Raw genomic sequence first — 27,739 nt, 5'->3', positions numbered from 1 at the left:
CTAGAATCTGATTGGTTGCTATAGGCAACATCCCCACTTTTTCAAACCCGCAGCTTAGTAAATCTAGCCCTAAGAGTTGATTACAATGTGTGACAGCATTGTTTCAAAAGCCAAGTGTGCAGATGGGGCGTGGGCCACCAGAAATGCATATACTTATCCAACATGGAAGTGGTTCGGCTAATAGGCATAGCTAGGCTGATCACGGACATTGCTAATTTGTCCCAATTTTCCAAGGAACATTGGCCTGTGTGACAGTGGTCTTGGCTATACACATTCTATTTTAGAGAAAATGACTGCTCAGACTGCTATCTCCTATTATTATTATTATACTCATATAAGACATTATATTGCCAGCTCACAAGAAGATAGGTTAGAAACAGCTCTAACGTATTCTTATTTTTCACTCGAAGGAAAAGGATAATGTATTAACAATAATTTTCAAATCATCTTACTATCGGTTTAGATTTGCTACTTAAAAGAATCTAGAATTGCTAGATAAAAGAAAAGGCATCAGTAAGTAATACTGGGCGTATATAATGTAACAAGTGTAATTTGTTCTCTACTTCAGTTACTGTGACAACGGACTGATGCATTGTACGACCAGCGAAGTACCAGGTGCTGATTACACAGATTCTTTCTTCAGTCAGTCTTCAAGAGGTGAGTAAATGTATAAAATAAAATACAATTATTATAATACTGTAACTGTAAAGAATCTTAAGTCACATAACGGCCAACTTCACCAAACAAAACTATGCTGCAAATCTATGTCCTCTAATTTAATATATATTTTGATATAAATATTTCTATCTCTTCTCCCACAGATAATGGCCCGTTGCATTTCAACTATGTACCATTAAGTCACAATATCCATTAAAGCTCCCATGTTGCCTATACACAATGGAAGTAGCACATTTTCTTAGCTCAATTAATATTCATGTCAGTGTAGCCTATCAGTTTATTCGGAATCAGTGACATCACTGAGTCAGTATTAGCTCCCAGCATTTTTATTGGTTCAGCTAACACAATGGCTGTTTCCACTGTGTGGAGGGACTGACGCATTTTAACTTTTAAGACCTTTGCTTACTACCTGTGTTTAATACTATTGTTCCCTTCACATCCTCTTCCTTTTATCTAAAGATGCTCAGGCTCGGTTCCTCGAGAACCGAACACACCCGAACTTAGGGGATCCGAGTACCGTTGGTACTGTCGCGCGCCCTCGAAATTGAAAACGAGGCAAAATGTCATTGTGATGTCGTCAGGTCTCGCGAGTTTTGAATTCCTTTTAAAGATCCAACTTCACGGAGGGTGGGAGGGATGGTGGACCCCCATTTATCTTTTCTGCCACTGCTGTGTGCCAATGTGCCCTAGATGTGCTAGGAACTGCCGTGTTTGTGTTATTGCTCTGGCGCTTACCATCCAGCCAGGTCGCTGCAGTTGTCTGAAAGTGTATGAAAATAATATTGTGACCTGTGAGGTGGTCAAAATTGACTGTGAATAACTTGAAATTAGTGTTATTGGGGTTAATAATAATAATGGAGGAACAAAAAAAGAGCAAAAATATTTAAGCATATTTTAGGAATTTGTCTAAAAATTCCAAAACCAAAACCAAAACACACAAGGGTGGTTTTGCTAAAACAAAAACCAAAACACAAAGCTAATCCAGATTCAAAACCAGAACCAGAACCAGTTCATGGGGGTCAGTGAGCATCTCTACTTTTATCCTCCCTCCCCCTTCCATATTATTGCCTTGTTAACAATGGTTAACTGTTATTTGCAAGAACCTGTATCTGTTTTTCAATCCAATATTACATATTATTTTGGTACAATTTAATCTTTTTAGAAAAACAAGACTTCAAATCTACTAAGTGACTGTGGAAATCAGGCAGATAGTATCTACTTTCTACTCATTATAATGCGTCGCGCTCCAGGCACTTGTATAAATGTTCTAACATGCAAATAAACCAGGGGCCAGCTGTGTAGCCATGCGAGTCGGTTGTTGGCCAGACATGAGTTTGTTGCCTGCTTATCGCTGCCAAGTATTACTTCCCATTTTATAATGCGGAAACCTTAGGCCAGTAACAACAAGATAACATTCCAGGACTGTTTGTAAACACTTCTATTGTTTCTGAAGGGCCTAGTATACTTACATTGCTTATACTAAGCCGGTGTCCGTGGCTCATTCGCCACATTAACGAGCAAACTTTACAGGGTCAAGTGAAATTATTTTTAGCAAAACAAATCAACATTGCTAAATGGCTTTTTAAAAATCCTGAAAGCAAGCAGAGATCCATGCTTGTCTTACAAGGTTGTAGCAGTGGCTGATTTCAGATGAACCATATTTTAACAATTTGTACAATTATTAATGCTACAGATCTATCATCCTATAAAAGCCCAGGATTTAAGTTATTCGTTTTTCACCAGTCATTACGTTGAAAAATACCCGTCAGCTATGCACAGTAGAGGAGGATCATTGTGTGGGCTAAAACAATATTCAGCCTATCAAATTAGTTATAAGATTATCGCTAGGTCATACTGGATCCAATCAAATCGTTAGGATGTTTAGAATGCAAGAACTGAAGGGGACGTCCACTTGTGGAGTTCCCCCACCCCTTTATTTAGCAAATAGGGACCACCCATGTTTCCCCTTCCCCCAATTGCATAAATACAAGAACTGCTGCGATTCTGTATTATAGAAAGAGAGTCTGTCCTCTTATACAGCTATAGAGGTCAACAGAGGCTGCTATTTCCAACAGGGAAGATAACAGGGAAAATTAATGTAGCTGAGAGTTGCAGCACAATATTTCAGATACAGTTTATATATGAAATAAAGGTTATACTTCAAACTTCCTTTGTAAAAAGATGATTTATGTAAAGGGTCCATTTAACGATACCTACAGCATATTTGAGGTATGGATATGAAATTGATAAATATGACAATTGGAAAGGAGTAACTTTGCATCTTAGCAAAACCATGTTGCATTGGAGGGGGGAGGTATATTTAAAATGTGAAGATTTATAGCTGGGATAGGGAATGTCATAGATCGACTTTAAATTTCAGTGTAAAAATAAAGCTATCAAGTATTTGTGTGCTACATGAAAAAACAGCCAGTATTTAACTTCTGTGCAAAATAATAAACTAATTTGCACCCCTTGCATTGTAACATGGTTTGTCCTGGAGAACATTTACTCCTTTTTTTGCCTTACTTTCCTTAATGAATCAGGCCCACAGTGTCTGGATGTAGCAGCAATGAAAGTATCATCCTAGAACAGCGCCAGGAACTGGTTTGTCACTCTTCATGGTACAGCGCGAAAGAGCAGAACATTTAGGGCGGACGGCACCAGTTCAAGATGTTCCAGCTTTATACGACTTCATCTTTTATTACTGTGTGATTTAGCCGACTACATTTCTCTATATGACTCACAACTTCCCTCAGGAAGTAACTTTTAATTAATGTCATTTATCCAGTGTCGTAAAAAGAGGACCTGGCATTAAATCACTGACACTACGTTGAAGGACAATCTGTGTCTGGTGTATAGGATAGTGCAGGATTATTGCTTTTCAGTTATGGGCGTAGATTTTACAAACATTCTAAACGGGAAAAGTGAAGTCGTTGCCGGTAGCAACCAGTCAGTTGGGACAAATCTTTAAAACCTGGGACTGTCCCTAAAAATTAGGGACCGTAGGCCAATATGTAGTTGACAGATTCTCTTGCACAAGATAAATGCCAGGTCTTTATATAATAATAAATTGTCGACTGATTAAAGCGAGCATTAGTCCGTTGCTGGGTAATAAACAGTAGCCATTTTCTAGACATGTCCTTTACTATATATGAAATGCATTTTATAAGCATAACCTCCCAGTTGTCCCAATTTTGGTGGAGCAGCACCCAAATCGCGAACCTCAAATGAATTCCCCCCCCCGAAATGGGTGGACTTTCACCAAAAAGTGGGTGTTCAAATGGGATATAGGCAAATCAGGGGGCGGGGCTTTTTCTGTCACGATTTGTGATGTCTCAGGAGATATGACAAAACTGTTGTGTACAAAGCAATAGCAATAATTCCAGCGATAAAATACTCTACTACTACAAAAAAAACTTTTAATTTTCTTCTGGATGGAGCTTTATTTACAGCTTCCTCATCATGTACCTGTCACTACTAAGCAGAGGCAGCCATTTTGTGAGCTTAACCAATGAGACTGCATCCTATCAATACACTAGAAACCAGTGATGTCACCCATGCACTTCTTCATGGCTGCAACCAATTTATGGGCGGAACTAGTATTTAACATCCTGGGCCTGAATTATGAAGCATCTCAAAACAAAACCTATTGTGTGTGTATTAAAAACGCCCGTAATTCAGTCATACGCACGTCCGTATTCAACTAGAAGCGGATCTGAGCAAACGTCTCTTGTTGAATACGGGTCTAGTTACACTCTGCATATACGGCGCTTACCGTATTGAGACACTGCAGGACTAGTGTCAGGCGCCGCTCGGCGGCCGCCCGCCCCTCCACACAGAACGTCTGGTTGCCTAGCAACCAGACGCATCACTTCCCCTTCCGCCCGGCCGGCCAGCTAGTACAATAGATATATGGAATATATAGTCCCAGCAGAAATCACAGAAAAAATAAATGCAATAAAAAGTATTCAATTAAAGTCACATGTTAATAATAGAGTCATTAATTAAAACACATTTTAAATAAAAAAAAATATTTTTATATTCCCCCCAACATGAAATACATGTTATTAATATCTGCTGTACATAAAATGCATTTTTAGAGTTGCTCTTGACCATCATCACGATCATTCAGGACTTACATCAGACCTGTAGCTGGTGCAAGGGATACGACAGAAAATCACGTACCTTTGAGATGCCCAAAGCTTGAATCGGACGCTGCTGCGTGCGCTCCATCTTGGCGCCTCCTTACCGTACACTGGCCACGCCCATTCTCCTCCCTGTTACGCTCCTAAAATCATAGGCTGTTGTAAGGGTCCTTTTGCTCGACGATGATCAGTGCAATACTTATAGACATTTCGTCCCTTAATGAATCAGGCCCCCAATCAAAAAACAGTGATATCACTGGGACACTTGGGGGTAAATGTATCAAGCTGAGAGTTTTCAGACGGGTTTGAAAAGTGGAGATGTTGCCTATAGCAACCAATCAGATTCTAGCTGTCATTTTGTAGAATGTACTAAATAAATGACAGCTAGAATCTGATTTTTCAAACCCGCCGGAAAACTCTCAGCTTGTTACATTTACCCCTTGGACTCTGCACCAAAAACGTCTACCTGACACAATCTGATTTTTAAATTATATTTCTCCTTTAACCTTTTAAATGCCAAGGACAAGTTAGGTAACGGTTTTTCATGCATTAAAACTGAAATATCGATGAGGTCTGACTGTATGTGCGCTTTAATAAGTATTGAAGATCAAGCTGTAGTTCCTGAACTGAGCCAAATGAAGATTTGACACTTTCTCTTATTTAATTTACAGTAAAACGGAGCTTGATGTGCCGGAGACCCCTGCAGAAAGTGGTATGCTCTCCTAACGACCCGACAATGAAAGGAGTAGAGTGCACCAAAACCTGCCAAAACTACGAATTTGAATGTTTGAGTTCTGGCTGTATTTCGGGCTGCATGTGCCCGGAGGGAATGGTAAGGAGTTTTTATGTACCTACTGCATCCTTTAGGATGATGAAGTGTCTTTATCCGCAGGTCGTCTGGCTATAGACTACAGTCCAAGTTGCATCCTTTTCATTTATTTTTCATTTCTGTTCCAGTATGATTACTTTTCAGAGGACGTTGTCAACAAAACCACATCATTGTTTAATGTGGTGCAAACAATATATATCTCATAATCACCCACTATTTTCAACATTGCTTTCAGGAGATGTGGAGGTGAGGCAGGAAAAGAAGAGGTGGGTGGAGCTTACTGACGAGAGTCGTTGAAGCAGGCGGGGCAATTGTATCTCCAACCCTCGCGCCTCTTAGTAAGACACAGAGTTTATATTATAACTCTATGCTTAGTTATACAGAGGAATATATAGCATAGCTAATATATTACAACGCCAATCCTCAGTGTAGGAGAGCGTTGACCATTTTCTTTTAGCTCACCTCTCCCTTAAATACTTCCTCTGCTCTGTTAAGGTCTCCGATTATATTGGGCCCCCTCAACAGAGGGCCTGAATTGCCTTAGGCCACAAGCCCTATGTCATCCCTACCTCCTGCTCTCATGACTGCGTAGGCTGCTGATGCAATGGTCCAAACGCGTTAGCGATAAGTTAAAGTCACACAATAACGAAATCAGGAGGGCGGGGAGACTGAAAACCTGGAACTTGGGTCCTCTATTGTGGTGGCCCCAATATAACCAAGGACTCCAATGGCACAAATGAGAGGGGTTAAGATGGGGGGAGAACACGGCACTGCCGGGCTCCATAGTAATACGAGACAGAAGAGCGGAGCAGGGACCAAGGAAGGGGTAAAAGCATTAGTGGGCCCCCGTAAAGGCCGCGCATGCTGCACTGGCAGTAAGTCCACCACTGGATGCAGAGGTGGCACCGCCATCAGTTTTTAGCCGCTTATGAATAATATTCCTTAACTTCGGGACAACTCTAAATCTCACCGAACACTTCAGTGCAATGGGCTTAGTGTATCCAAAATATGTATCAAACACCAGTTTATTGCACTCAGGTGCCCATACAAACTGGTAACATATGTAAAATATCAGAAAGGATCCGAAAAAAAGTTTCACTATATAGGTTTAGCACACATCATACCCCCAGGAATTCTAATATGACTCCTCTGTCCCATTGACGGATGGAAGTTGTTCAATGCAAGTGACAAGTAATTTATCCCCCCGAGAAGGTTAAAGTGAACGGCACATCTGGTTTTGTGTGCGGTCCTGCAGGTATCCTGTTTTACAGTTGCAGACATATGTGAAGCACACAGAGGTCAGGAGACTTATTATAGTCGTATAATGACTGAGTTGAAATTCAGACCCAAGGGCCTCTGCCTCAATGGGAGATTTCTTTTCAAAAGCAGTGTCCCGTATTGTCTGACTCACGGCAGACCTGTCAGATGTAAGTGCACAATGCATCATAGACTTTTCATCGGGTTTTCACATTAAACGTGTTCTGCTGTTACTTATAGCCAGTGTACATCCTGGTCCTCTGCTAAAAATTGCTGCAAACTGTTTTTTTATGCTACATTATAATATATATTATCTGACCTCAAAAAGATCTGTTTTACCTGCTTCCAATGAGACTATAGATTCACCTAACCATTATTATACTTTATATAAGCAGAAGACTTATAATATTATTATTATTATTATTATTATTATTATTATTAATAATAATAATAATAATAATAATAATATCATAGATTTGTAAGGCTCCACAGTGCTCCGCAGCGCCGTACAATAGGGAAAACAGGACATGCATAAAACAAGGACATACAAGGTAGATAAAATAAATAAAGACATGAAAACAAAGGGTAAGGAGGACCCTGCTCATTAGAGAGCTTACATTCTAAAGGGAGGAGGGCACAGCTGAAACAAGAGGAGCGAGTGTGGCTCAGAGTGGAGATTGGGATAGTTGTGAGGGTGCATTAGTGTGAATAGTGTTATCGGGGATAAGGTAAGCTTTAAAAGAGATGGGTTTTCAGAGAACACCTATAGATTTGAAGACATGGGGTCTGATTTATTAAGGAAAGTAAAGCAAAAATAATGAGTAACTTTGCACCTTGGTATAGTTTGGGTAGAGCATACTTACCAACTTTACAATGTTGGTATCCGGGAGCCTGCGGGGGAGGTGGGCGTCATGGGGGGGCGGGCCTCCAAAATCCGTGTCATTTTGGACCCGCCCCCATGACGTCATGACGCAAAATGCGTCATTTGACAGAGGGGGCGGGGCCAAACGCCGCGATTCACCAGGAATCGCGGCGTTTGTGACCTAATTCTGCCCACTTCACTAGGAAGTGGGCAGATCCGGGATTTTGCCACACTCGCCCGGGAGTCCGGGAGACTCTCTCAAAATGCGGGAGTCTCCCGGACATTCCGGGAGAGTTGGCAAGTATGGGGTAGAGCATGTCCTAGATCAACTTTAAATTCCAGTGTACAACTAAAGCTATCAAGTATTTGTGTGCTAGATGTCTTATAATGTCTGTCATTCTGTGTCTTGATTGTCATCACGACGCCCCACTGCGCGACGGCTGCTGATATGAAGGGGCGGCAGCTGGTAGCTTCTTCCCTGTAGAGCTGATGACTGCTGCTCCTCCATGTTTGTAATTGGCTGGGGGTGTGACGCTGGGCTCTGATGTCACAGCCCAACACCACACCCCCAAGGAGAGAAGATACCACTAGGTAAGAAGCGAGGAGCCGGGTAGCTCTGTTGGGGAGGAGGAGGTGTACAAAGCAGAAGATTAAATTAATCAGTAGGGCGAATTCTCCTTTAAGATTGCTGGCGGTGTAACTTCCCGGTGCTATATTGGAGTCACATAGCTCCATAGATGGGTGTTTGTTTGGCTATGGAGCAGAGCTGGGTATTAAAAGTTGATGCCCCTTCAAAATTTTCATAATGGGTCCCCGCAGCGCCGGTGCTAGGGTTCACGGCGCCCTAGGCAACCTTTTCTTTCTTTTCTCTAGCTGATCCGCGCCTTCTTCACACAGAGGCGGAGTGATGCATGCTGGAAGGGAAGGGGGGCATCGGGAGAGAACTTTATTCACACTGTCTGTCAGTGACAGATAGTGTGATACTTCGCTGATGCGCCGCGGACACTGGAAAACAGCGGCAGCACCCCGCCGCCGCTGCAACCCTCTCCTGAGCCGCTAGATTAGAAAATCTAGTCAGCGGCGCCCTGCAGGTCCCGGCGCCCTAGGAAACTGCCTAAGGTTGCCTAATGGGAGCGCCGGGCCTGGGTCCCCGCTATTTCTGGTAAAAGCCCTGATACTTGTAATCATGTGTTCTAAAATCTGTGCAGCTGGAAATCAGACCAAATGGATGAATAATGCATAATCTATAAAGCAGTAAGCCATACTTGTCTTAATTTTTTCATCCGCAAGATCCCAGAGGAGGGAGCATGGTGGGAGGGCTGTGAATTACTGCCTTCATTCTGCAAGTGTAGTACAGAGCTAAAATCTTCTGGTCAGTATTTCAAATCCTTATTCATATGTCCTTTTCTGCAAACATTTCCTTCTAAGTTATCTAATACCAACATCAAATCAGCATTGGAACGTGTATTCAAATGGAAATATTTATAAAATATGGATATCTATGGAATACAAAACAGATTCGCAAAAATGGGAATTAGCTCTTTTACATGTATAACTCTTCTTCAGCCAGTAGATGGCAGTCACCTGCAACAAACATCGGAAAACAGTGGAGAATGAGCTACTGAAAAAAATTCTGATTGATGGGAATTCTTATATCTGTTCTATAAATTGAAATCAATAATATAAAGTTCAGGAGGAGGTTGTGTACACATACAATGTAATTCTCAGCACTAAAACCTGTGCTCCTGACATTTTCTTTTTCCGACAATTTATTTTTGGCTGTGTTATAGAAATCCACAATACAAATATTTATATTTTGTGATCGTGATGTGATGTATAAAAGGCTCCTTAATCCCTTGTATCAGTTACATCTTGGATTCTTGCCCGCTCACTCCCTACTTCTGTGACTGGCCTGCCCTCTTCAAGCTTTTAATAATCACATTGATCTATTCCTACAGCGTCTTCCTGTAGTTTACAGTGATGTCTTTATATCATCAGGCAGAATTGGTTAATGTCTTTGCATTAGGATATGACACGAGCCTTGGTGGGGGCCTGGCGATGCCACTATAGCCACCCAGGCCCCCCATTATGCACTGAAAAGAGCAAAACAGGGGCCTCTTCTGTGCGCCCACCGCTCTACTCTTTTCATAGCGTGGGGGGAGCGGGGGCATCAGAGAACGCTGCAGGAGCCTCGGGGGGCATCTGAGGGGGGAATTGCTGTGCCCTGCAACCTCCAGATCCCATACTTTCCGCATCCCCTACTTTCACAATAGTTCCGGCACTTGCAGAGTGTTGTGTTGTATAAAGAGCTGTGCTGGATTATAGAAAGACATTGCTGAAAAGTGCAGTATAAAACCATTCATTATTATCTTATTAGTTTTCCTTTTATTATTATATCTCAAGTTGGATAACTTCCCTCCCTTGCTCCATATCTCTGGCGCTCCCTTCCTTCCAATGACCAGCTGACGTGCCCCATTAGCAATTAAAGGATAATTTTACATGTCAACTTTTTTCTTTAAAAGTAAGCGCACACTCCGTTTACCTGAATTATGGATGAGCTAGCCCTGAATATACCGCTAGCTGCTGGAATCCTTGGGGAATAGGGCGGATGGCCCAGTTTCAGTTCACACTATGGCAGAGTCTCCACCTCGTGCCACCGCTCAAAAGTCCCAGTGCCAGTAGTTATCTCCATAGGTGATAGTACACTGAGGACTGCCTTAGACGCACATTATAGAGTTGCATTAGGGTAGTATCAGAAACTAGTGTACCCACTTCAGCTACAAATACAGCTTATTATTCATTTTAAAATTAGAGTAAGACAGTTCCCACATCCTGAGCAGCTCAGCAGCAGGTGTGACTGGTAACGCTGGCATCTGAAAGAGAAGTCGCTATCAAACAGGGCTACAGACTATTGATAAGAAAGGCTTTACTTGAGCTTCTAGGGGGCCACATGCCGCCCTCCGCTATTGTTAAAGACATCATTGTTATTTTATGTGGGATGATAAAAGACTGTAGCTCAGGTCACAGTAAAGGGACACATTAACAGCATATATGATTTGTTTTCATTTTTAGGTTCGACATAATTCAAGGTGCATTTTTCCAGATAAGTGCCCGTGTTTCCATGCAGGGAAGGAATACGCTCCGGGGCAATCGGTGGATATAGACTGCAACACATGGTCAGCATACATTATTTTGCAAATTATAAGTGACATTTATTATGTAATTTGTTGTCATATGGCACTTTGAAACAGTTTGTACCAGTTTAGTTGTATATACCTAATATTAAACTATTACTAGTGGTGGAACTACCGCGGGGGTACGGCACCTGGAGATGAGTTGTGCTCTGTGCAACGGCAGTGGTAACTGACACTGATATTTAAGTGCAAAAGTAAAAAAGAAACAGTGATTCAGTGCACATTGCTCACTCATACTCAGATGAGCATAGTTGGGGCCCTAGGGGGATAGACTGCAATGCTGGGCCCCTTCTCCAAATTTTGAGGCCCAGTGATGTAGTGTTCTGCCCTTCTCAGAATCTATCTATACAAATTACATTTTCATTGGTTTCAGTATATTTGTATTATGTTTGGTTTATTGTATAATGGACAGGGGTCTTTGGGTTCCATGCCCAAATCATCACCAATGTGGCTAGAAAGAGTCTCTGTGCTTGTCCTTGTTTGGACTAGTTGCAGTTAGTAGAGAGGAGCACACTCTTTTGTTTCCCCTCTAATAAAAACAATTAGACCAGCGCCAACTAGCCGTAGAGCTGGCCACTTTGAATGACATGGGGACCCTATATTGTGGGTAGCCCCCAAATCATAGTAACCAACCTTGGAGTTCTCAGAGATCTTATGAATTTGTGGCTTTAAATGTATTATTTTAGCCAAAATCAAATTCAGCCATAAATGTCATGTACTATTTTTTAGTGCTGTTGCATATTGAAGTGGGGGAAATTAATATTTGGGTTCCCTTCTACTAAAAGTATTGAGCCCCACACAGATGGGCCCTGGATATAGCTGCTGTGAATACGAACGTCCCAGTTTTACACATTGTTGTATCGTTGACGATTGTTGGGGTTTCCTAATTTACTCTCCACAAGAACCAGAGCTCCATCAATTTTGGGAACATCGGTTACCCTCTTTAATAAAAACACCACATCTATGTATTTTTTGCTGTTGTTTTTTTTAACTTTGGCCAGAACCTTATTTGTAATTTTAAATAATATATCATACGTCTTCCTAATGGGCAAGCGGCACTAATTGTCCAGTTAGATGCATCGAAGTTGACTCCTCCCCCTTAAGAATTCAAAATACAAAAAAAGATTTTGAGAGTTCAAATTTCAATGGGCTCAGGTTTTGGTAACAGTAATTGTACCTGGTGGTACGGTGACACAGTGGTTAGCATTGCTGGCTCACAGTATTGGAGCCATGTGTTCCACGCGGCCAAGACATGATCTGTGTAGCAAAAATGACACAGTGCATCTGTGCACAATGTGATTTAAGTGTAAGCAGCTTATCAATTCACTAGGAGCTAGTGATATAACTGAGGTATGGGGCACAAACCCATCACTAGGAAGCCATTTTGTGGGTGGAGTCAGTAACCATGAAAATGCAGCCTATCAATTCATTAGAAACTAGTGACATCACACACGCTTTGTGAATTGATTGGCTGGATATTTGCAACATCACTAATTCTTAATGACACGCCCCACTGAGGTCACTAGTTCCTAGAGAGTTGGTTGATCAGCTCAGCCAACATAATGGCCTCTAGATTGTATGCTCTCACGAGCAGAGCCCTTTCTATCATTTTATTACATATATTTTATCGTTTACCAATAATCATTGTCTATGCGATTTGTGTGGTTCCAAAGCACAAAGCGATTTATTATCAGGAGAAAAAGAATAACAGTTCAATAAATAAGTACAGCCAATACATACGCTGCGCGGTGTTGCGCACTGCTGGATCCAGCTAGACAGTCCTTCAGTCCTGAAGACTGTGGTCAGAGTGACTGCATGTTGGTCCCAGAGCCCCTGCTTATATACAATCAGTGATATAGTGAAAACAATACAGATGATTTGGCATGTTTCCATAGGTTCAGACTTCAGGAAGGTCCAGTGTAATGCAGGTCGTTGGCCAGTTCAAACGATGCCCTCCAAGGGTGAGGGTCAGCTGTCCAGAAGATGCATACTAATCTTCCCGCCAAGAACTAGTTCAAACTGGTCTATTAACATTACACAGACAATACCATTCTGATCATTTATTCCCTATAATTCATAACTAGCATATGCATGGTGCATTCTTTTAGGCGATTGAACCGGACGTCTGCGGATAAATAGGGGATTAGAATGATACCAGACATGATATGTTTCCTGTGACCTGAACCTTAGATCTCACTAACGTGTACATAACATTATAATACTTCACCATAAACTCTGCTACATTTGTTCACAAATGACCGTGGATTGGAACTATTATAAATATGAAATATATATAAGTTAATGTGTAAGTGTATGCGTGCGTGATTTATCGTGCGATTGCGTCATGACACGTGGCGTACTGATCGCAATCGCACGGTAAAACAATTTTAATCAATATACTTTTCTTCAGTCAATTATTCGACTTTAACAGTCTCTATCAAGTCTACGCCTTCTCTGTCAATAAATAAATAAATGATGATGATTCCCATAGCAGCCAATCAGAATCTAGTTGTCATGTTCTAGAACAGTGTAGGCTAACCTGTGACACTCCAGGTGTTGTGAAACTACAAGTTCCAACATGCTTTGCCAATATATAGCAGCATATTGCTAGAAGGGTATGCTGGGACTTGTAGTTTCACAACACCTGGAGTGTCACAGGTTAGCCAACACTGTTCTAGAATGTACTAGATAAATGACAGTTAGAATATGAATGGTTGCTATGGGCAACACCTCCACTTGTCCTTGTTATAAGGTTTGATAAATCTCCCCCATGCTGTTTTGCTTTGTTTAGTACAGTTAGTTTGCCTAGTGAATGTGTATTGGGTGTGGAAAATACAACGGATGTCCCGGTCACCATAATAAAGTATAAACATATTTCTACTGTTATTCCATTCATACTAAATCTACCATTAATTTGGAAATGTGTCAGGGACAAATAGCTCTAAATTGCTAAGAATACATTATTACGCAATCATACTATATTTCATTATCTGCCTAAATTGGTCATTTGGGTACAATAATGTATTTTATTAAATGCATCCCATAAATTTGCAACATTATTAGCGCGATTGTATATTTCAGTTTATTTTTAAACAAATAGTTTTATATAGATGTAACCAAAACATCTGTTGTTTTGCTAATATTATTTTTGGATGTTACAGTAAAGTAAAGACACAGATCAGTCCAATTACTTACTAGGTTCAAAATATACCTATAAGGTTTTATGTTTTATTTACTTTAATTGTTCTTATATATTAATGTTGCAATTAAAATACTATTATTGATTATTAGTGCACATTTTGGTTTATAAGCATGTCTCCCATGCCAATCTCCTATAGTTTGGTTCTCTGAAAAAGTTGTGATGTTGAACCAATAGTTAAAGAATCAGTTCACAAATGTTTTATTACTTGTTCAAACAAAAATATATTTTAAGACCATTCAATTTTGTTTACGTGGTACACTTGTTGTATGAAACCACCAATTCACATTTCTGCACGGCAAGTCTGCAAAGCTGTCACTCACACTCTGCCTGCTCAGTTATAGAAGCTTCTCCCTCCTAACGCGGTAACCTGCTGAGTGATAGAAAGCATAGATAAGTATAAGCATGGCAGCTTAGTAATATATAGCTTTTTCTATCTATTAATGGTTTTATGTATTTACTGTGAACCCAGCTGTGACCGGCATATGAAAGTGCCCATGTGTTGGAGCCCTCGCTGGATACAGAGTATGCCTTTACAATAGAGAGCAATGATCCCTATCTCTTACTCTGTTAAGTGAAAGTAAAGTATACCGCGATGGCTTCTTATTGGTCATGTCCGTACTTAGAACTAAAAATGGAGCAAAGGGAGAATTTTAATAGACAGAGAAAATCTCTTGTGTGTATCCCGGTTTCTATTTCACCATTAAGGGCGCCCTAAGTGTCGTAGGATGTGTCTTGCTCTAGGGATTAAGGGGTCTATTGATGACCAATCGTATTTTCTTCATGTTAATTATCATTTCTTACGGCAATGATAATAAATTATTTAATGCAACTATTTATTAAAATTCCATAGCTGAGACAGTGACACAGATAGGAGCTTGTCCCAGGGAATAGTCTATAGCCGTGTTGGCTAACCTGTGACACTCCAGGTGTTGTGAAACGACAAGTCCCAGCATACCCTTCCAGCAGTAAGCTGCTGTATATTGGCAAAGCATGCTGGGACATGTAGTTTCACAACACCTGGAGTGTCACAGGTTAGCTAACACTGGTCTATAGTAAAGTGATCGCAATCTCCATCACTTTACCTACAGGTTCTGAAGGTCTTTGTGCAATGTGCGATAGGAAGGAGGGAGGAGCACAAAGCCTGTTGGGGAGGGATCTTCGGAGGTTCATTAACAGGCCCCAAAAAATATTTTGACGGCAAATAATTAACTGTATAAAAATGACTTGTAAACCATTGTACTTTTCATTTGCATGTATTTTGATTATTGTGCTCTAACCCCCAAAGCTAGCCTGTGAATAAATGTAATAATCCAGGTTATTCGCTGAATGGATTTACTAAGCTGCGGGTTTGAAAAAGTGGGGATGTTGCCTATAGCAACCAATCAGATTCTAGCTTTCATTTATTTAGTACCTTCTACAAAATGACAGCTAGAATCCGATTGGTTGCTATAGGCAACATCCCCACTTTTTCAAACCCGCAGCTTAGTAAATCTAGCCCCTAGACTATATCCGGTGTGGGTGGCGCAGTGTTTAGCATTCCTGCCTCACAGCAGCGGTTCATTGGGATCACCTTCGACCAGTGCAATCTCTTCCTGGGAACTATTTTCTGACCATGTTCCAGTGGATTTGTTTTTGTGTGGGCCAATGTCCTTCCATGGTCAAAAGACAATATTGTGTGTATATCAGACTTTGGCATCAGAATAGGCCCTTTTTCTGCAGAGTTGCGGATTTCCGGTTTCGCTTTGCCATTTTGGAACGTTACGTCACATTGTACTGATAAATCATTGATCAGAATTTATATTCCGTGAAAAGAGCTGAGATAACGACAGTCAGTTCGTTCTGCCGTGTGGCGCAACTGGGGACAGTCAAATACCGCCAGAATATGATCTATCTTTATCTATGCTGGTGTGTACAGCGCAACTAAAGATAACTTTATCGTACTAATAATATGTGCATGGTTGACAGGGTTCAAATGGCGTCTGCTTCATGGCAAACCTTTATTAGAAGGTTGGGGTAAAGGCTTAACATTTATGGAAAACTAAACAAAAGTTTAACTGTAATGTGAACAAAGGAAAAAATACATATATAAAGTGAAAATAAAAAATACTTTGTTTTTTTAGCGTTTGTCAAAATAGAAAATGGCAGTGCAGTAAGAAGGTGTGTGACTCCACCTGTTCAGCCATTGGAGTGTCTCATTACTTCACGTTTGATGGCATGAAGTACAACTTCCCTGGCGACTGCCAGTATGTCATGGCTCAGGTAAGAATGAATGTCCAGCATTATATTAATAAGTCAGCATTAATAGGACTCATATCCTGGCACTCATATATGAAATAAAAGCATACTTGCCAACTCTCCCGGAAAGTCCGGGAGACTCCCAAAATTCGGGCCAGTCTCCCGGGCTCCCACGAGAGCTGGCATTTCTCCCGCATCCCGGAAATCCCTTGTCATTTTGGCCCCTCCCCCCGCGCCAAAACGTTGTTTTACTTGTGGGGGCAAGGCCAAAATGACGCGATTCGATGCGCCCCTGCCCCTCCCACCCATTAGTCACGCCCCTCTCCCGGACATCGCCTACGGAAAGTAGGCAAGTATGAATAAAAGTGTACTATAAACAGACAATTTATGGACTGTAGAAACTATCACTGTATGGCTTCAGCATGATTTACACAGTCCACACAATGGCTCATGTACCAGTGATATCACTAGATCCTAGTGAACTGATACGTCGTATTGTAATGAACCCACAAAATGGCTGAAATTTTATTACCACATGGCAATGATTTCCCCATAAAATGGTGTTTGACTATCATGCCAGCTTGTGTACTTACCTCCATACTTGTCTATTCTCCCTGCATGTCTGGGAAAATCTCCCATATCTGGGATCTCTCTTGGATCACGCCCACTTCCTAGTGAAGTGGGTGGAGACAGAGCTGGGTGACGCTATTTGCTGTTAATTGCGTCTTCGTGGCCAACCACCGATGCGCAATGCCGAGATTTACAACATCTGGTGAGCGGGGGGCGGTCCATGCCCTTGCCACTTTGACCTCATTTCTGGGGGGATCCAGTGTGGTATAATGTGTGGATCACAGACTGTTCTGACATACAGAAAATATCCTAAGAATAGATTTCATTATTTCCCCTCTAGGATTACTGCAACGGGGAACCTGGAACCTTCCGTATTCTTGTTGGAAATGTGGGCTGTGGGTTCTCCGGAGAGAAATGTTCCAAAAAGATTACTATTTTCTTCAGAAATGGAGAAATTGAGTTAGCGCATGAACAGGTTTGTATAGTACACACATCATTTTTATTGTCTTGAAAATATACATATATAAATAACATATATACATATATATACATAACATATATACATATTCACTGCAACATAATTATTCGTGGGTACATCCCCAAACACACCTTTTAGGAGACCGTCTGCAGCACTATCTACCCGCTTCTGATTGGCTAATTGCATATTGACCCCTCCAGTTGACAGTAATTAAATCATTAGCGTTGCGGTTATATTATATCAAATCATTCCCCATTACTCAATTGATATTTCCCTTTAGAAAGATTCTCGTTCGATTATTGAAAGGGAAAAATAACATATGAAAGGGTTTGTATTTAATTCCATTTCATATTCACATTTATTAATAACTGGCAAGACACTATTCTCTGTTGTGTCCATGACACTTCATTACGTCCTTTTGTGGGTGTGCACAGTACAAATTAGCATAAGCCCCTTATTATCATAATTATTATTATTATTATCGTAGATTAGTAAGGCTCCACAGTGCTCCGCAGCGACGTACAGTAGGGAAGACAGGACAAACATAAAACAAGGACATACAAGGTATACAAAATAAATGCAGACATGAAAACAAAGGGTATGGAGGACCCTGCTCATTAGAGAGCTTACATTCTAAGTGGGAGAGGGCACAGCTGAAACAATAGGAGTGAGTGTGGCTCAGAGTGGAGATTGGGACAGTTGTGAGGGTGCATTAGTGTGAATAGTGTTATCGGGGATAAGGTCACCTCTAAACAAGAGATGGATTTTCAAAGAGCATCTAAAGATATAAAGGCTGTGGGAAAGTCTGATTGAGCGTGGTAGGGAATTCCATAAATGGGGAGCAGCACAGGAGAAGTCTTGTAGGCGGGAGTGAGAGGTGGTTACCAGAGACGAGACAAGGTGAAGGTCAGAGGTAGATCTAAGAGGGCGGGAGGGAGAGTATATTGATATGAGATTTGAGATGTACAAGTGGTGTTGTTGTTGTTGAGGGCTTTGTAGGTAAGGGTGAGTAATTTGAATTTGATTCTGGAGGACACAGGGAGCCAGTGTAGGGATTTGCAAAGTGGTGCAACAGATGTGGAGCAAATCAATTAATAATAATTAATAATTAATCAATAATCCTATTCAATTTCATGTTTATAAAAAAAAAAAGGGATAAAGTATTGCAATAGATTGAAATGTATATAACTGGTTAAGGTACTGTACTGAACTGTGTTTTGTTATGCATACGCAAAGTGATTTCACACAAGATATACGCTAAGCAAACTGGTGTACTTCCCCAGCCCCAATGTCTCTGTAATTACAGAATGGTTTTAACTTTATCTCTTTTTTGTTTAGGTCTCCATTAAAAGACCTCTGAATAATGAAGCTGGCTTTGATGTGATGCAGTCTGGTAACTTCTACATTCTGACACTTGGAAGTGAATTGTCTGTTATTTGGGACAAAGGGATGAGATTTTATATCACTTTGAAGGAAACCTTAAGGGTAAACAGTCTTCTATTACTGCATCTAAATAAAAATAAGTAAACGATAGCTACGTGTAAAATGCACCTGCGCGGTGGAGGCAGTCATTATGGGTATGGAAGTATGGAAGCAGATAGTGGCCTCACCAAGGCACTTCGAAATCGGTTTCATTCAAAACAAAAATGTCTGCCTCCGCTGTTTTGTAGGCATTGGAAATGTTACTTTTAAACAAAATGCCTCTCATGTATGGATTAACATCACACAGATCTCTATATATGTCTACATTGTGCCTCTAAAAATCGAAAATGATGCCCGATTCTTGGCAATGTTATTCATAAAAGTACTTAATCCCAATTTGAGATGTTTAACAAATAGGGCCCAAGTCATAAAGGAGAGCAAAGTATAAAAAAGGAGTAAATGTTCTCTGAGACAAACCATGTTACAATGCAAGGGGTGCAAATTAGTTTATTATGTTGCCCATAAGTTAAATACTGGCTGTGTTTTCATGCACCACAGAAATACTTGATAGCTTTATTTTTACAATCAAACTTAAAGTTGATCTAGGACATGCCCTACCCCGACTACAAGTCTGTCCCCACATTTTACATTTACCTCCCCCTCCGATGCAACATGGTTTTGCCCAGGTGCAGAGTCACTCCTTTTATAAGCTCTGCTCTCCTTAATGACTCAGGCCCATAGCAAGCAATAATCTTCAAAAAAATGTTAAAGCAATACCAATGTTGAAATCTAATTAGAAAATATACATTATTATACCGTAATAACTATTACAATGCAATGAATGCACAATTCCGCTAATACAATTTAAAGCCACTTTCCCTTACAAAATTGAAATAAGGGGTTTAGTGAACAGAACAGTGTTACTTTTATTTGGCTGTTCCTATATTCATGTTTAAATGGATCTTCGCTTTTTGCAAACCCCACCTTGTGCATGCTGTGTTTGGCTGGATAAGAACATATATATAGTGTGATCAGTGTATGACACAGGTGTGCTGTCTTGGTTGGGTTTTGCGTTTGTGTTGTGAGTTATTGTTCTGCTTCACTGCACTCTGATCTTTGTTAAGGTGTACAACTGGTGCTGTCAGCCAAAAATGTTCCAGTGATTGACAGCTGACCGCTGCAACATCTGCACCAGACGTGACCTGCGAAACACACACTGACTAAGCTGTTATTTATTACTGCTCACTCCCTTCCTGTTTCTTGTTGCGCGCATGTTGTGTAACACTTTATTGTTCCTCATTTATTTATGTCTGGTTTCAATTTGCCATCTCTCTAGCCAAGCTAAGCTAAACACCCCTCAGCCCCGTTGCCTCTCGCATAACACCCTGCTGTGTGTCCTACTGCACTCACTTTACCAGGGCCTGATTAACCAATAGGCTGACTAGACAGCAGCCTAGGGCGCTAGGCTTTTTGGGGGGCGGACGCAGAATTTTTGGTTGTGCATAATTGTGACAGGGTGAAGTATAAACTGAAATTCATTTTAAAATATAAGATAATATTATTGTCCAAAGTAAAAAACAAAAAACAAAACATGAAAGTAAAACATGTAGTAAAGAAGGATGGTTGGGAAATGCACGGACACAGATTTGGGCAGAGAGGGGGACAAGTGTTTAAAAAAAATCAAAATAAAACTAAACTAACTAAATTTCCATTTTGACCACTGTATATGCCCTAATCCAGGGGTCGGCAACCCTCAGCAGTTTATATAGGTTTTTTTTTTCCTAATAAATGTAGACAAGACTTTTCTTAATCCTACAAAATTCAGCGACAAATCAAGTCCTAAAAACCTGAAAGACCAAATGAAAAGGTTTGTGCTCGATACTCTTAATGGTCCCTGTCACATGATCAATATGTCATGAGGCCTGAGGTCACATGATGCTCGAGGTCACATCGTCATGAGTTGAAAGTAGACAACCGGTTACTATCTTTACAAATTATGAGGCCAACCACTTGGTCTAATCCATGAACGGTCGACTTTCTTTCTTTGTTCTCACAAGTGTAAGAACACTATTATACAGGTAGTTTGTGTTCTATAAAACCGTGAGGTTTTAAAATAGAGAAAAAAAAACCCAAACATGTTACAAAACTCCAAAGAGTAAGTGGGGAAAAAAGAACAAATTATATGAGAACCAAATACTATGGTGGGACCAAGAAGCATGCCAGTGTGTTAAAATAATAAAATAACACTCACTAAAATATTTTATATTGGTTCAACCAATTAAAAATATATGTATGGTTTTTTTTTATTTTTCCCCCCAGGACAAAGTCTGTGGTTTGTGCGGAAACTTCGATGGAAGTGAAAACAACGATTTGATGAGTAGTAATAATCAGGTGGAAAATAACCCCAGCAACTTTGGAAATTCGTGGAAAGTAAAACCTCTTTGTGCTGATGCTACAATGGTGAGAATAAAGACTGCATTGTAAAGGTTTAAAATATCTTTAGAAAAATTAGATTTTTTTTTTTACGTTTTAATGCATTTTTGCATGCTAAGTTTATTTAACATACTTATAATTATTAGTATTATAACTTTAATTTATAAAGCGCTGGCATATTCCATAGCACAGTACAAAAATCGATATACAAACTATAGTTATGCATTATATATACAATGTAATTAATGGTGGCATTTACTGCAGCTTTTAACAATGTTATTTTCACATAACCTTGGAGTGCTTTCAGTTTCCAAAATTATTTAAAAAAATGTAAAAATATCATTTAAAAAAATCATTAGAAATATGGTTTGCATTAACTTATTCATGGATTTTATAGTCTTATTAAAAAGGCATTTAAATATCTATAATTACATTTTATTTGTTATACGCAAACATACCGTGTTCTGCAGAGCTGTACGTAAGAATAAGATATATTCCATAGGCTGTAATTATTTCTGATATTAATTGTAACTTTTAATAATATTAATTTCACAAAACAGTGGAATGCTTTCATTTTCAAAAATGATTAAAAACATTGTAAAAGTAAAAAAATACATTTGCAGAAAAAGAGCATGAGGTTTGTATTACCATTTTAGCATATATATTTTTCTCGTTAGTTTTTCTGAAAGTCATTTAACCACCCTTCCAATAATTAAAGTAATATTTATGATATTAAATGCATTTGTTTATTTTCACATTAAAAATGTAAAATATAGCTTTGTAATATTTTATCAATTATTTTTTGATTATGAGAACATTTGTAGATAGTTTAGTTTGATTTTATCAGCTTTAATCAGTTGCATTGAGGACAAGCTTTGTGAACATCATATCCTAAAATAAATTTCACTTTATTGTCATAGCCGAACAATAAATAGAAATTCTAAAGGGTGAATTTAAATGTATGAAAAGAAATAAGTTAATATATCTATCGCCTATGTATCTCCCGTCGATCTCTTACTTATCTCCTGTCTATCTCCTATCTATCTCTTATCTATCTCCTGTCTATCTCTTATCTATCTCATGTCTATCTCATGTCTATCTCCTATATATCTCTTATCTATCTCATGTCTATCTCCTGTCTATCTCCTATCTATCTCTTATCTATCTCCTGTCTATCTTCTATCTATCTTTTATCTATCTCCTGTCTATCTCTTATCTATCTCATGTCTATCTCTTGTCTTTCTCATGTCTATCTCATGTCTATCTCCTATATATCTCTTATCGATCTCATGTCTATCTCTTATCTATCTCATGTCTATCTCCTATATATCTCCTGTCTATCTCCTATATATATCCTGTCTATCTCCTGTCTATCTCATGTCTATCTCCTATCTATCTCTTATCTATCTCCTGCCTATCTCTTGTCTTTCTCATGTCTGTCTCATGTCTATCTCATGTATATCTCTTATCTATCTCATCTATCTCATGTCTATCTCATGTCTATCTCTTATCTATCTCATCTATCTCATGTCTATCTCTTATCTATCTCATGTCTATCTCTTATTTGTCTCCTGTCTATCGCCTGTCTATCTCATGTCTATCTCCTATCTCATGTCTCTCTCCTATCTCATGTCTCTCTCATATTTCATGTCTATCTCATGTCTATCTCTTATTTGTCTCCTGTCTATCGCCTGTCTATCTCATGTCTATCTCCTATCTCATGTCTCTCTCCTATCTCATGTCTCTCTCATATTTCATGTCTATCTCATCTCTCTCTCCTATCTCATGTCTCTCTCCTATCTCATGTCTATCTCATGTCTCTCTCCTATCTCATGTCTCTCTCCTATCTCATGTCTCTCTCCTATCTCATGTGTATCTCATGTCTCTCTCCTATCTCATGTCTATCTCCTATCTCATGTCTATCTGCTATGTTATGTCTATTTCCTATCTCATGTCTATTTCATGTTCATCGCATGTCTATTTCCTATCTATCTCATGTCAATCTCATGTCTATCTCCTAACTATCTCATGTCTATCTTATGTCTATCTCCTATCTCATGTCTATCTCCTATCTCATGTCTATCTCCTATCTCATGTCTATCTCCTATCTCATGTCTATCGGCTATCTCATGTCTATCTCCTATCTCATGTCTATCTGCTATCTCATGTCTATCTCCTATCTCATGTCTATCTCCTATCTCATGTCTATCTCCTATCTCATGTCTATCTGCTGTGTTATGTCTATTTCCTATCTCATGTCTTTTTCATGTTCATCGCATGTCTATTTCCTATCTATCTCATGTCTATCTCATGTCTATCTCCTAACTATCTCATGTCTATCTCCTATCTCATGTCTATCTCATGTCTATCTCCTATCTCATGTCTATCTCCTATCTCATGTCTATCTCCTATCTCATGTCTATCTGCTGTGTTATGTCTATTTCCTATCTCATGTCTATTTCATGTTCATCGCATGTCTATTTCCTATCTATCTCATTTCTATCTCATGTCTATCTCCTAACTATCTCATGTCTATCTCCTATCTCATGTCTATCTCATGTCTATCTCCTATCTCATGTCTATCTCCTATCTCATGTCTATCTGCTTTCCCATGTCTATCTCCTATCTCATGTCTATCTCCTATCTCATGTCTATCTCCTATCTCATGTCTATTTCCTATCTATCTCATGTCTATCTCCTAACTATCTCATGTCTATCTCATGTCTATCTCCTAACTATCTCATGTCTATCTCATGTATATCTCCTATCTCATGTCTATCTCCTATCTTATGTCTATCTGCTATGTTATGTCTATCTCCTATCTCATGTCTATCTCCTATCTCATGTCTATCTCCTATCTCATGTCTATCTGCTATGTTATGTCTATTTCCTATCTCATGTCTATTTCATGTTCATCGCATGTCTATTTCCTATCTATCTCATGTCTATCTCATGTCAATTTCCTATCTATCTCATGTCTATCTCCTATCTCATGTTCATCTCATGTGTATCTCCTGTCTATCCCTTGTCTAGCTCCTATCTCATGTCTGGCTCCTGTCTATCTGTTTTCTCATGTCTCATGTCTGTCTCCTATCGTATGTCTGTCTCCTATGTATCTCATGTCTGTCTGTCTGGCTTCATGATCATAACTTTAGAAACTTGAAACTCCAACTATTGTGCAACTACAAGTCCCGTCATACTAAGTCAAGAGTGTCATGATTATTATATATTTTCTTATAGTTCACTGATGCAACTTCCATGCCACTGTGCCAAGGCAATGTCATGAAACAGGCTGCGGTAGAACATGCCTGCAGCGTTCTCTTGGGTGACATTTTTGAAGAATGTGAGAAATTGGTATGTGATTTTTTTCCCACTCCCTTAAATTGCACCTAGAAACTGTGGACATCACTGAGTCACAAAGTACTATTTACTGTCTATAAATAGAAATTATAACTATAGAAATTATAACTGAGGTCCACCAATTACCTTTATTGGAGCATGTATGATTGTCTGTCCTGGAGATGGGAAGTGCCCACTTTACCCTGTAATCTTCCCCACACACAAAAATCTCCATATATGTGGTTATTTGGCATTTCGACCTACTACACCCCCCAGTATTTCACAGTGATGGGGGGGATGAAGGATAGAACGGCTGCCCCAGGTTCCATGATACAAACAGTTGTAAAATACAATTTGGACAAAATGGATCAAGCTGCGATTTGTCCGACTTGTTGTTTCAAAGCCAGCCGGAAAAAAATTGCAGAAAATTGGCAATTACGCCAAATCACAGCTCGATACATGTTGCTACTGAAATTATGTAAATCCAGAAATCAGCTTGTCAATCAAATAACTATATATATATATATATATATATATATATATATATATATATATATGGCTCCGGTTTCCTCCCACACTCCAAAAACATACTGGTAGGTTAATTGGCTGCTAAACAAATTGACCCTAGTCTGTATGTCTGTGTGTGTGTGTGTGTGTGTGTGTGTGTGTGTGTGTGTGTGTGTGTGTGTGTGTGTGTGTGTATTAGGGAATTTAGACTGTAAGCCCCAATGGGGCAGGGACTGATGTGAGTGAGTTCTCTGTACAGCGCTGCGGAATTAGTGGCGCTATATAAATAAATTATGATGATGATGATATATAGATGTATACATACGTGTATATGTGTATATATATATATATATATATATATATATGTATACATATATGTGTGTGTGTATGTATATATATATATATGTATATTATAATTGTTTCATTCCAACAGGTAAACCCAATGCCCTACTATGAGATTTGCACTTACGACACTTGCGTCTGTGAATCCATTGGAGATTGTTCATGCTTCTGTGACTCTATAGCTGCCTACGCCCATGTGTGCGCTCAGAAGGGAGTGATTGTGCCGTGGAGATCATCACACTTTTGTCGTGAGTAGAAAAGACCCTATATACCCCCTGTGTGCCCCCCTATGCCATGGAAGGAGAAGTGTATTATATTACCTCTCCTAACAAGAAGTAACCTCTCTATGAATCTGAATACGTATCATCGGTAACTGTGTGGCCGTAGAGTAAAGGATTGGGGGGTTGTTAGGGTTACTAAGGAGGTACCAGGAGCATTTTGTGTAAGTAAGCAAGTTTATGTACACACAAATACCATGTCACTGATCAAGACACAAACGAGATACATGTCATCAAATGTTCCCTAACTCTTATGATTATTTTAAGCAATAAATTAGGCTGAAGTGAGCATAATTTTAGCGGGAAAAAAAAATTAAATGTATAAACAAAAATGTAGGGAGTGTCCCTAAAGTGGTAATTGGCAGTATATTGGGCTCCCATTTTCTGCTTTCCACCATGCACACCCACAAGCACCCAAAAAAGTATTTGCATCACCATGTTCTGGGAGAAATTCCCAAAAGCGCTATATGGGTGTTCAGCTATGCATTCACTAGCTGGACAAATATAGGCATATTTATTTTGTTTTTTTTAAAAAAATAATAGACTTAGCTAAATAAGATCAACAAATTTGATATCGGCACCAGGAAGCTTTAGGTTCTACAGTTCATATTGCAGTTTTATCCGCACTAGAAGAAGGGTTTCCTCTATAATCAGTGATATAACGGTTAGTTCTGAGCAGTACTTGTTATGCACTATCCTCAGGTTATAAGAGGGTCCTAAACATTAGCACTAGGCCAATACATAACTTCAGAATGTTCAAAATATAGAGCATTCCAAATCACTAACTCAAATAAAATGATCAAACCATTTTTATTGTCAATGTTAAAAATTATTTATCATCAACAGAACTCATCCCTATCTTAGAGCTAATTTTTATAATTTCTTTTTGTATTTCATGGCATATTTATTTTAATAAAAATAACACGTTTATGAAACTGAAATGAAAGAAAAGGAATATATAGAAATATAGAAATTAAAATACAGATTAGACTGTATAACCACAAGACATACCAAACAATTATATGTTTCTTACCCCAATATTACACTTCATTGAGCAATATTATTTATTGAATCCTTAGCTAATGTATAGTTTTTAATTCTCAATAATTTTCAGAGTAATTCTCATTATCAGTGAATTAATAAAGAATATGTTTATTAGCTCCCAATATGTTGCTGATGTGTTAGTGTTAATCTTCTCCTGACAATCTATGAATGTCATGATCTTAGTGCTCAATGTATTACAATTTAGACATCAAACATTGGCTGTAATATATGTAAGTTTAGAGGAACTTTATCAAGACGTTCATACTTGTGGGAAAATCATCGATGGTAGTTTTACACAATGGATGACAGTGCTAAGGATAATTCTTTGTTTATTCGGAATACAGCACAGAGTTGTGAAGAGAAGAATATTAAGGAGCTGGACTATGTGTGTGAATGGAGATACAACAGTTGTGCACCAGCCTGTCCTGAGACCTGTCAACACCCCACACCTACAAATTGCCCCCTTAAGTGTGTGGAAGGCTGCCAAGCCCACTGCCCACCTGGTAAGTTATTTTATGCTCTACTCGGTTAATATGTTGCATTAAATCTTTTAGAGGAGCAGTCCACTGTGGGATGAGGGGGGGGGGGAGGTAACAATATAGCAGAAGTCACCTCTATTAATTTGTGCTGAGGACCTGTGGAGGGCACGGCGGCAGCGCTAAAGTAATGAAGGGATCTGGTTCATGGGGAGGGGGGGGCGTGGAAATAGACCGTTCCTGTTTGAACGAGGCTGCAACCTGGACCACCTGTACTCCTATCAAAATTGTCATTTCAGAATAGAGATAGCCAGGTTCCCAGCTATTCCTAGTCATTAAATAAAGCATTTTATTTTTATTTTTTATTTTTTAATAATTTATTCAGTTATTTATTATTTTTTTCTTTATTATTATTATTATTATTATTATTATTTTTTTTTTTAAATAA

At 39.3% G+C, this 27,739-nt stretch overlaps 1 protein-coding gene across 1 annotated transcript in view; it reads left to right on the top strand.

Moving 5' to 3' along the window:
* VWF (von Willebrand factor) overlaps window positions 1-27,739 on the top strand; it is a 154,245-nt gene that overhangs the window by 45,755 nt on the left and 80,751 nt on the right. The window contains exons 17-26 of the mRNA XM_075210225.1: window positions 569-657; window positions 5,495-5,655; window positions 10,844-10,947; window positions 16,288-16,426; window positions 17,313-17,447; window positions 18,789-18,935; window positions 21,192-21,332; window positions 24,546-24,659; window positions 25,585-25,741; window positions 27,160-27,318. Of these exons, the coding sequence (XP_075066326.1) occupies window positions 569-657; window positions 5,495-5,655; window positions 10,844-10,947; window positions 16,288-16,426; window positions 17,313-17,447; window positions 18,789-18,935; window positions 21,192-21,332; window positions 24,546-24,659; window positions 25,585-25,741; window positions 27,160-27,318 (1,346 nt within the window). The remainder of the gene's footprint in view (window positions 1-568; window positions 658-5,494; window positions 5,656-10,843; window positions 10,948-16,287; window positions 16,427-17,312; window positions 17,448-18,788; window positions 18,936-21,191; window positions 21,333-24,545; window positions 24,660-25,584; window positions 25,742-27,159; window positions 27,319-27,739) is intronic.

This window comes from Mixophyes fleayi, chromosome 4 (assembly GCF_038048845.1).
Source record: "Mixophyes fleayi isolate aMixFle1 chromosome 4, aMixFle1.hap1, whole genome shotgun sequence".
In the NCBI taxonomy this organism is placed as follows: domain Eukaryota; kingdom Metazoa; phylum Chordata; class Amphibia; order Anura; family Limnodynastidae; genus Mixophyes; species Mixophyes fleayi.
Note: the sequence above shows the minus strand (reverse complement) of the source record. Positions and strands in the feature narration are given on the sequence as shown.